This window comes from Phoenix dactylifera, unplaced genomic scaffold (genome assembly GCF_009389715.1).
Source record: "Phoenix dactylifera cultivar Barhee BC4 unplaced genomic scaffold, palm_55x_up_171113_PBpolish2nd_filt_p 000978F, whole genome shotgun sequence".
NCBI classification, from domain to species: Eukaryota; Viridiplantae; Streptophyta; class Magnoliopsida; order Arecales; family Arecaceae; genus Phoenix; species Phoenix dactylifera.
Genome location: NW_024068334.1, coordinates 1 through 11,714, shown reverse-complemented (window position 1 = coordinate 11,714; position 11,714 = coordinate 1). Strand labels below are relative to the sequence as shown.

The following is an 11,714-nucleotide window of genomic DNA, read 5'->3' as shown; positions in this document are numbered from 1 at the left end:
ACTCTCGGACCATGACTTCCAACTGAGTCCCTTTGTCACTTTTTTAAGAGAACCTTTCCGCTCGGTTCTAATTGGGTGGCTAGTTGCCAATTGTACGGTGTAAATTGGTCTCTTGGATTAAGAATCACCATACTTCTAAGCCAGCTTAGACCAGGACTCTAGAGTTGGTAAGGGTCAATTACGTTTTGGAAAAGCTAAGCCTAGCCCCATTTGGTCAATCTAAACAAAATTGAAGTGGAAATTAACATGGGTCACCAAAACCTATTGTCAAAGACACCAATTTAGTGGAATGACGGGCCTCCGCAATCACGTTGGAATCAATCATGGGTTCTGGAATAGAAATGGAAATAAGTGGCATCCATTCTGGCTGTTTAATTAGAGAAAATCTCATTTTCATTTCGATTCTAAGAAGAGAGGGAATGAAAATATCCCAATCTTCCAAAACCCAATCCTGACTCTTTCCATTCTAGTTCTGATTCCGATACAAGACATAAACCAGACACATTAGAAAATATGGTCATTCCGATTATAATTCTGGTTCCGTTTTCAGTCGCCAAATAGAATCTCGAGCAACACAAATTATTTATCTAAAAAATAGTAGCCACAAAGGCCCTCATGCTGGAGCTCTAATTGTATAAGACCTTGGACATAGTCAGGTAGGCTGTATAATAAAAACTACATGAATGAAGAAACGAAAAAAAATAGAGGCCTCATGCTGGAACACTAGTTGCATAAGACTTTGGACATAGTTAGGCTGTATAATAGAACTAGATGAACGAAGACAATGAAAGGAGCAAAATAATAACAATAGAACGAGATTCCAAATTACGCACGACGTTGACCTAAGAACCGCCGACACCCAACCTGGAGCGAGCTTGCTTTTAGGCCATGGCCCTCCAATGGCCCTTCAATTTGGAAGAAGAATAGATGTGACAGCTCTGGTTTATAAGTCCATTTGGGTGAATCCACTGGGAGGCAGGCTGGTATCTTTGCACGAAGACTGGGTTCGGTTTGGTCCAATGTTCGGTTGTCGCACATGGGATTAGGTGCACATTTGCTGGTTTGTCAAGGAACCTATGGGCGCCCCCATCCTCCTCTGTATTTTTTTTTATCAATTCCTTCCAATTAAATTCCTGGTTAAATTTTGACCAAATAATGAATTGATTACTTGTCAAATTGGGCATATGTTCGTTCAGCTGGGCCCCATCAATCAAAGGTAGGTGACTAAAAACAACGAACACATGAAATGAGCGAATAACATCATTATTTTAATCAACTAATCACCGATCAGTGGATGCATGATGGAGCTTGACTTAATTTTATTGACCGGATGGAAAAGATGAACCAAAGAGAAGCAAATACAGTAAAATAAAAGACGCCAGTAATACATGCATTTCTTTCTTTTTGCTAGTTAGTAATACATAAATTTCACCACTCAGCAAAGGAGCTAAATACGGTTTTATAAGAAATGATTTCTTTCTTTTGCTAATTTATGATATATATAAACTTCACATGAGAATGTAGCGCTAGTAATATTAGATTTGGAGGAAGTACCACTCCAAAGTATCTGAATTGATTTAAGATGCAAACTTGGAATTTTTATGTGAAAAATTTCACATTGCTCCTCAATCCAGTAGTTTTATTGACAGCAAATATCATCGGGCAGTTGGATGAGAAAATCATATATCAATCATGTGAGTAATATGTTACTGTAGGACCTGAGCAGAACTCAAAATAAGCCTAACTAAATAATTAGTCTAAATTAATGGAAAATTAGAAAGGTAGAACGATACTTTAAAACTCTGATTAATTAAAATGTCACCATGCATAATAAGACATTTTATATAAAGTTACATGCCCATGAGGCCATTCCATGATTAATTGCATGTCGTAAATGACTCATTTTAGACATGTATGATCAATGGCAGACTATCATATCAATGCATATCCTTGTGCAATCCTAAGCATAGGAATCCTTAATGTTGCCATGTCTTTGTGAGAAGCTGGGTGGAGATCGGTATGGCCAATGTTGTTCATGGCATGTCCACCACCTCATTTGTGCAACATCCTACGGTTAAAGCATGGGGTACCCAAATGGCGACCCACAAACACTGAGCTCACCAAAGAATATCTACAATATATTTAATCCATTTAAGTATATCCTGGAAAAATTCGTTTTCTCGATATACGCGTGTAATCTCACCCATCGCGGAATTATTTTTACCATGGAGATTAAACTCGCTTTCTCGAGGTCTGAACCCGAGTGCTAACCCCGGCCCCACGACCATTAGAACGAAGCTAAAAAAAGGCATGACCCTCTTCTCTCTCTCTCTCACCCTTTTTCGCTTTTTGATTCGATCTTTTCTAGATTTCATCTTGCAGTGTTGTTCACGTTTCGATAAAAAAGGAGCCGATTTGGTGGCAGTTCCCCACCGCCACTCCGCCCACGCTTAATTTCGCCTCCTTTACTCCCTTTTCTTTAATAATATTGGCGTTAGGTTTTCCGACAGCTCGCCCCATTTCTCCCTTCGATCTCACTCAAAGCCGTCCCTTTTCTTAATCCCTCGCTCGCTCTCGTTCCTGAGATCTGAAGCTTCCTCTCGTTTCTTCTAACGGACGTGGTAAAAATCTCATCTTCCTGTAAAAAAAAAACCCTAATTCACATGGAAAACGCGTTCTAGGCTTTTTGGTTTGTTTGTTGGATTTTGATTTCTGGGAGTTGGTCTCCTTTGGAAGGATTTTGGTACCCGTGTCCTAGTGGTTAAGATTTTTGTGATGGTCCATGGGGTTTTCTCTTTGTTTTATGCCTTAAAGGTCACATTTTTATTGCATTTAGTCTTTCGTTTTCTTGTCCTCATTGAATTTTTTCCATGGACAAAGTGGGTATCTTGGAATACCTTTCACATGGACGGCCTGGGAAATCTCTGTACACGGTTTGGTGTCTCTGGTGGGTTTTCTTTTATGCCCCTGGTCTTGGTTGGTGTGAATACTATGGGAACAAAATATATTTTTATTGATGCAGTGAATTTTTGGGTATTGTGAATACTGAATCCTTCAAAAAAATTTACCTTTGGACTGCATATAATTGCAACAGCTGATCTTTGTTTTTTAAACAAAATTTAATCATATGAATTGTTATCTCATGATTTCTTATGATTAGCGCACTGCTTTGACTGTGGTTTAGAATGGAAGGCCCCATTCCTTGCTATTATAGCAAACCATGTTACTGGATTTTGAGGACAGATGTGTTAGGCTTAAAGCAACCCAGCTTATATTTTAATAAAAATTTTATGCCATTATACTGGGTATTGTTGGAATGTGGAATAACAGTATATCCTCCTCCTGGATTTTTTTTTTTTTGATTTAGTTGGGTATGATGGGGATATATTAGAGATACAGTTGGCTATGAGGAGGATAGAGATACAGTGCCCACCTTTTTTAACATCTGTTTGGTAACTCCCAGCATGCTGAGAAAAACGCGTTGAATAGTCCAGCTGAGTTCTTGCATCTGACTTTTTGCATGGTTAGTTCTTGAGGGGGGAGGGGGTAGATCTTGTATGACTTTGGGTATTTAAGGAAGGGGAAGGTCACACTTCTTCCCTGTACCAAAGATCCACAGCTCCTTCTCTTCCCTTCTCCCTTCCGTGCAATTAGAGTGGGAGCAGTTTAGAAGGTAGTTTTCTTATCTGGTCTCTGAAATTAGCCTTGTGATCTGATCTGTTGTTTGTAGAATTTGATCTTTGGCAGTTACCGTTTGTTTACTTTGGATTATAAGGTTTTGTTTTGGTATCTCCTAATCTGGAGGCCATCCAAAATCTGATCTTTGTTTTGTCTCTTTGGCCTTTGTTGTTCAGGATCTATCTTTGATGAACTTGTCCATGTTTCTTTCATGCAGTAGATCTCTCTTTTTTGTTGCTTGTTTGGTTTGGCTCAGAATTGTGGTTGAAGAAATGAACCCAGAAATGCATAGATTTGTTGGTTTCAAGTAATTTGTTTTAGATCTGATTGCATGAGTTATTTTGGAAAGATGTTGCTAAATTTTTTTGCTGAAGGGTATGGGTTACAATGCAAGTTCAATGCTGTATATCTGAGATGCATAGCCTTTTCCCCTTTTTTTTCCTATGTCCGATGATAAGTTGATCTGAAAAATGTGGAAATTCTTTCTTTCTTTTCAACTTTTACCTTCTTGATTATGTTTTCAGCTTTAAATATATGCTGATTTCTGTGATGCTCTCACGAGTGTGCAGATCTTTCTACTAATTTGTTGCTCTCAACATGTTGGGATACGAGATGTGTGTTACTTTCCCCTTCCTTTTTCTTCCTTAAGATTTTCAGTACTTAATATTAGATGTATTTCCCAGTTATACTGCTTTTGATTTGATTGTATATGAGGTTGGCTAGTATAATAAATATTTCTTATGCATTTTGTCTCTGTTTTCTACCAGGCTTTTATGCTTTTTTTCCTGATTTTTTTTGTTATGATTTTCTTTGCGTTCTCTAATTATATTTAGCAACTGGGATGAAAAATACTTGGAAATGATCGGTTGAGTTCCGAAAATAATTTAAGATTATTGCATTATTTTGTTCTGAACTGTCGAGGTTTTTTTACTGAGAAAAAAGAAGTCCTGATGTGTGTGCCAATTCTGTCATGATGGCTTAGAAAGTTTTGCTCTTTGGTGATAAAATAAAAGGTCGATCTTGAAATTATTCTTCTTTTTGAAGTTCATGATATGCTGACTTTATATTATTATCCCATCCCTGATTAATATATGAGGATTGTAGATCAGTGAAATTTGTTGGTATTTCCTCAGTGAACTGCAGATTGATGCTCTTTTCCCACTCTTACCTGAACTTTTTGCAAACTCGCAGGTCGCAGAATTAGCAGAAAAAAATGGTGAAGATTTGCTGCATTGGAGCTGGCTATGTTGGCGGCCCAACCATGGCCATCATTGCCCACAAGTGTCCATCCATTGAGGTAGTTGTTGTTGATATCTCTGTTGCCCGAATCAATGCGTGGAACAGCGATCAACTTCCAATTTACGAGCCAGGCCTTGAGGATGTGGTCAAGCAGTGCAGGGGAAGAAACCTCTTCTTCAGCACCGACGTTGAGAAACATGTCTACGAGGCTGACATCATCTTCGTCTCGGTGAACACACCTACCAAAACCCGTGGCCTTGGGGCAGGCAAGGCTGCCGACCTCACCTACTGGGAAAGTGCTGCTCGCATGATTGCCGACGTCTCCAAGTCTGACAAGATTGTGGTTGAGAAATCCACTGTCCCAGTCAAGACTGCTGAGGCCATTGAGAAGATCTTAACCCACAACAGCAAAGGAATCAACTATCAGATCCTCTCCAACCCAGAGTTCCTTGCAGAGGGTACTGCAATCCAGGACTTGTTGAACCCTGATCGTGTGCTTATTGGTGGCCGGGAGACTCCAGAGGGCTGCAAGGCTGTTCGGGCACTAAAAGATGTCTATGCCCATTGGGTGCCTGAGGATCGGATCATAACAGCCAACCTGTGGTCTGCAGAGCTGTCCAAGCTCGCAGCCAATGCCTTCTTGGCACAGAGGATCTCCTCTGTCAATGCCATTTCCGCACTCTGCGAGGCCACAGGGGCCAATGTGTCTGAGGTGGCCTATGCCGTGGGGAAGGACTCGAGGATTGGTCCTAAATTCTTAAATGCCAGTGTTGGGTTTGGAGGGTCCTGCTTCCAGAAAGACATCCTTAATCTGGTCTACATCTGTGAATGCAATGGTCTGCCTGAGGTGGCCAACTACTGGAAGCAGGTCATCAAGATCAATGACTACCAGAAGAGCCGGTTTGTGAACCGGGTTGTGGCCTCCATGTTCAATACTGTTTCTGGCAAAAGGATTGCTGTGCTCGGGTTTGCTTTTAAGAAAGACACAGGCGACACAAGGGAGACTCCTGCGATTGATGTCTGCAAGGGTCTCTTAGGGGACAAGGCCACAATCAGCATCTATGATCCTCAGGTGACCGAGGACCAGATCCAGCGTGACCTTGCGATGAACAAGTTCGACTGGGACCACCCGATCCACCTCCAGCCAATGAGCCCAACAGCTATCAAGCAGGTGTCGGTGACATGGGATGCTTATGAGGCTACTAAGGGAGCACATGGTGTCTGCATCCTGACCGAGTGGGATGAGTTTAAGGCTCTGGATTATCAGCGGATCTATGAGAACATGCAGAAGCCAGCCTTCATATTTGATGGGCGCAATGTGGTGGATCCGGAGAAGCTTAGGGAGATTGGATTCATTGTGTACTCAATTGGGAAGCCACTGGACCCATGGCTCAAGGATATGCCTGCTGTAGCCTAATGGAGGACTGCTGTAGAAGGGGATAGGAAGTAATGAGATCTCATCGAACGCTATTGGTGCCTAGCGGTCACAGATCGAATTGATGATTCTTTCTAGCTTATTGTTTGCAGGGCAGAGATGGTTTTTTTGTGGTTTATTGTTTCTGGGTTATGGTTAACTAGGATGTGGTGGTCGTTCTTATGTTATATCTGCAGCTTTTATACTTATTGTGCATGATCGTTACTTTTAAAGAACTTAAAAGTTAGAAATTTTGTCTGTTGTTATACATCTTTCCTTCCTCTATTGCTCCTATTATTCAAGAAATGAGGGCTCAGTGTTATATCATTTATGGCATCTTTAACCCGAGTTTTATGTCTTGGCAAGCATTTCTGAATGCAAGCTTCAAGTTTTATTTCAGCTAGAGTAGCATTTATAGGCAACAACCTCTAGCAATGGAAAAAGGTTGGGACTGCTCTATGAAGTGAGTTTTCAATGGTTTATGAATTCCATGATGCCATTTGACAGGCGCACACTCGAAAATCGTTTAGAAACTGGAGTTTTCCATGCATGTTCGTTTTTCCACCAGAAGAGAAAAGCTGAAATGGAAATCCATCACAAGCTTTCGCTTTCATCTCTTTTCTGCTCCTCTTTTGGGAATCCTCCTTTGTTTTCCACATTATCTTTCTCATTCTTTTGAACTCCTCTCTTCCTGTCCGCAAGGGGTCCTCAGGCGATTATGAAGGTAGGTATGGCGTACCAGTTGGTTACGGGTGGTGCTTCTTCTATGGAAAAAAAAAGGGCAGTTTGAGTGGTCTGGGCCATCTGGAGATAGGCAGAGATTTCACCATGGTAAGGTTAGATTCGATCCAATTTCTTTTATCAGACAGTAGGAGATGAGCGGTTTGCCCAGCTTGATTTGGGACACTTTCATCAGTAGGCGGGTTAGCATCTATCAAAAGGTTGTTGTAACTCAGCAAAAGAGGTAAGAGAGGACCTTAATGTTTAGGGTTTGTTGTGAAAGAGTTTATTGCATAAAGCCACTGTATTCTTCTCTGACAATATGGAAGCCAATACCATGTAGTTGAGCTGTTGAGGCGGGATAACTTCGTAGGTTCTGACAGTCTTCTTCCTTGAATGCATGCCGCCACGTATTGTGTCTACGGAGTTATCCAGCCTGCTCATTTTAAAAGTACATATTAAATTCCCTTTTATTTGGACATTATCTAATATGAAGGGGCAGGATGGGTCTATCATCTTTGTTTGTATTAGGAAAGACCTTTTAAGGATTCAAAGTAGGAGAATCGGGTTAGCTGGATATATGCAGTCATTAAAAAACATGTAAGAGGATTATAAAGAACTGTCGACCTTTTAAATCTTTTCAACCAAACCAATAAGAAACTGATGTTTCCATATCGACATCAACCTTTCACGTCAAAAACTTCTTCACTTGCGATGTAGCAATGGTGAATTTTTTGATGCAATCTCAGCATACAGAAAGCTCAGTGAAAATCTGGAGCTAAACAACGATAGAACATAAATCATCATGATGCCTGCTGAAGCACACCCTCGAATGGATCACAATGGTCAATGGCGAATCAGCAGAAACACTACAAAATTGAATCAACTAAGGAGTACCTTACACCAAGTGTGGAGTTACGCCCAGCGCGATGCGATGATCGCAGCGGAATCTCGCACGAGACTTCGTTCATCATATGAACGTGCCACGGATCGTATAGTTCAAAATTTTTTCTGGATCCAAATCTAGAAAATCTTTGAAGTCATGAAGGAAGAGAGATTAGGATCTGAAGAAAGTTGATTAAATATCATATAAATTGAAACAAAAATCAGAAACAAAGATTTAAAGATCCTATCTTCAAACTTTGTGCAGGTGGATGAACACCACTGTCTGATGATCTATAGAGGTTCCTGTTAGAGCCGTAGAAGTGTTCGGTCTCTACAGGTATCCACACGAGGACTCAATCATCTGAGATCAGATCTTACCAGAGTGCTAGCTCCTTGCAAAGACCTCTTATGACTATCAAAGAGATTGGAAGAAAGTCAGCAACATATCTCCTTGAAGAAGAACTCTTTCTTCTTCAACCTTGCCTATGATGGACGAGAAGGAAGGAGAAAGCTTTGCATGTGGATCTTTCTTGCCTTGCTGCCGTAGAAGAAGAGGAAGAAGAGGCCCTCTTGCTGTCGTGGAGAAGGAGGAAGGATGCTTGGGCGTTGGAGAGGAAAGAACTCTTCTTTCCTTGGCGTCTTGGCTCTTCTTCACTTTGTTTCTCTTCTTCACGTTTCCAACACCTTGGAAGAAGAAGAGAGATTGCTCCTTGCTGCCATGGGAGAAGAGGAGAAACCTCTTGCTGCCGTGGAGAAGGAAGAAAGGAAGAGGGAGGAGGCGTAAAAAAGAACCCAATGAATACCTTTCACATGCCCCAATGCATCTCCTTTTATAGATGATAAGCCTAGGATTTTTCTAAGGTTTATCATGACAAGAGATAAACTCTTCAAAACCTCTACACCCTGGATCAGTGCCAAGTGTCCATGGCGCCATGATGAGAGGATTAGAATCCTCTTAGGTGGCACCTCAAATGAATGCATGACATGTGTCCATGGATCTAGAGATTGGAGCCTAATCACATTGGGCTTAGACTTCTTTCATGGCGCCTAGGTTGGGTCCTAATCACATTAGGACTTATCCCTAGATTATGAGCCCAATTTATAATCACATTAGGACTTAGGCTAACTCCTAACCATATTAGTACAATTAGATGGGGCACTATGCATCCTACGTCGCCATGAGATTTTAGAGTCGTATGGTGTGAACATGACTTAATGCATTTTTCATCCTACGATGAAATGTGGACTTTAAAATCCTCGTAGTGTGAGCACGACTTAAGGCATATACTCTGATCTAATCAAGGTTGACCCAATCATGAGCCCAACTCAATTTAGGTCAAACCCAATTTGATTTGGCTCATCAAATCGGCCCAATTGGAATCCAATTGCAATCAATTTCACTTAATTCTTCTCTCATTAACTCACTAATACCTAGAGGGTTAATTCAATCACCAAGCATATTGATAATTGACATCAATTGTGATTCTAAATCACAATTACGATAGTCTGACTAATCAAATCCTCTATGTGTGTGACCCCATAGGTTCTATTCTGTCTGGTAGTGAGACATATTGAAATCTCCATCTCAATATCATTGAAACTCTTTTCAATGGACTGAAACAATTTCAGCTCTACTCTTAGGGTTCACTGATCACCAAGTGAATACTTTCGAGTCTCACATCCACTAGTGACACCTAGCAGTATGTGGTGGCAACCCAGCAGAATAGAATATCTGAACCTCTAGATGCAGTTAATATATGATATGGTCCTTCTATTATGGATCCCGACATGATGAAGGTTATGGATAACTCATCAAACCCCATCATCTGTCATATATCAAATTTATTCGACTTCCAGTTCGAGATGTGGAAAACTCTTTTTTCAAAATATCTTGCCAAAAATTTATCGAACTCAGTCTCATAAATCACATAGGATCACTTCTAATCTATCAAGATCGATAGATCCCATCTAGATGCAACCCTATTCCAAAATGAACCTACTGCAGCCAATCCGCATAACAAAGATCCAAATGGCTAGGGCCCAAGTTTACATGCTCGTCAAACTATAGTGACCTCATAGTGAATAACTGAAGCATCGCAGGTCAAAGGACCGATCATACAACTGTTGCATAAATAATCATTGACGAGTGGATAGACATCCATGTGACTACTTTCTTTGGTCACGCTCAGTACATTTATTTTCTAACAAGTACTTGTACAATCACTCCAGTGTCTCTATACTGTGGACTCGAAACTCATCCATTTAACTAAATGATTTGTGCACTAATCTCAGCAGATCGATCACCATTCTCGTGATGGATCCATCAATCAGGAGCATTTAGAAATTAATTCCTAATGACACATGACTCAAATTCTCAACTTCTTGAGAATATGTATCATCATCTTATTAATTTCTTGGACGATTCATGGACACATACAAATATGAATGAATAATAAATTGCCCAATCTTATTAATCAATAAGAGTCAAATTACAAATTTATGCCCCAAATTACAAATATGTATCAACCACATTGACTTCTAGGACATACTTCTAACACCGAGCCCAGACTCCCTTGATCTCCCATGTTTTTGTTATACTTGCAAGTAATTAGCACTAGAAACAACTTCAACACAGTTTGAAAAATTATCTAAAACGATCAGTGAAATGAAGACTCAATGGAGGAATAAGGCTAAATAGAAATTAATAATAGATCTTTCAAAATGAAAATCAATGTCATTAAACATGATATACGGTGCATGGAATGTCCTAAAACAAAAGATCTCCTGATTTTGAGAAATTCTACCTAAAAATCAAATCGATGAGAAATGAACAATTTTTGTGATATTATGTTGTCTACAGCTGTAGTCTAACATCCAAATTAAACAAAAATTGATCAGTGTATATTTTAAAGCATATATTAAAATCAACATATTTAATTTACATATTATATAGTGTGTGACATACTTCAGTTCACTAACTATATTGCTAAGATTTATTTCTACTTATTTTATGCATAAATAAGAGACTTCTAAAATATATAATTATAAGATTTTTAGATATCCTATACACCATAATTCATGATCACCAATGTTGATTTTTATTTTGAGAGATATGTCACGGATTTCCACTAAGAAATATTTATGATCAAATGTACTGGAGTGCATCCTACCCAGACTCCACAAATGGAGTCATGGGAGTGCATTGCAATCAACATTCACTATTTCTAAAAGGACCCTTGGGTCTCCTTATCTGATCTGGTTTAGACCTTGAGTGACATCATATGACAATTTGGTTGTTGAAACTTGCAAAGCCAAGAAATCACAACAGACAATTATTTTGATTTAATTCCTGAGCTCCAATCTTAAGCTATCAAAACAGCCATCAAAAAGCTGGTGGCCTGTCAGCTATCACTCTGCTTAAGATTGAGAGCAACTGTATATCTTCTATTACAATGAACGTTACAGGGTAAATCAAGTAAAACTTGACAGGAAAAGAGGCAAAATTCTCTCTAATATTACAGGAAAGTTAATCTATACAGTTTCTTCATCTTCATCAATCAGAAACATGCCAACAGCATACTCCACCAGCCAAGGATTCCTCTAAAGGTCGGTCAGCTACTGTAATGCAGCCTGCGGTCCCTCATGAGATAATTTCCTTGATCCAGCTGCCACAGCTAGATATTCCATTGCAGCACACCCTTTCCAGCAAGCTCGTTTCTTTGATCCAGCTGCAAGAACTAGCTATTACAATGCAGCCCGCCCTTTCCCACGAGGTAAT

The 11,714-nt window shown here is 39.9% G+C and overlaps 1 protein-coding gene across 2 annotated transcripts; it reads left to right on the top strand.

The window, feature by feature from the left end:
• Positions 1 to 2,394: 2,394 nt before the first annotated feature.
• LOC103695952 (UDP-glucose 6-dehydrogenase 5) lies at positions 2,395 to 6,610 on the top strand. Of its 2 annotated transcripts, none has more exons than XM_026800718.2 (2): positions 2,395 to 2,621; positions 4,870 to 6,610. In XM_026800718.2, the coding sequence occupies exon 2, from the start codon at positions 4,892 to 4,894 to the stop codon at positions 6,332 to 6,334; it is 1,443 nt and encodes a 480-aa protein (XP_026656519.2). In that variant the 5' UTR covers positions 2,395 to 2,621; positions 4,870 to 4,891; the 3' UTR covers positions 6,335 to 6,610. The 2 variants fall into 2 exon arrangements, with proteins under 2 accessions (XP_026656519.2, XP_008775633.2); XM_008777411.3 differs by lacking the exon at positions 2,395 to 2,621 and adding an exon at positions 3,417 to 3,673.
• Positions 6,611 to 11,714: the final 5,104 nt, after the last annotated feature.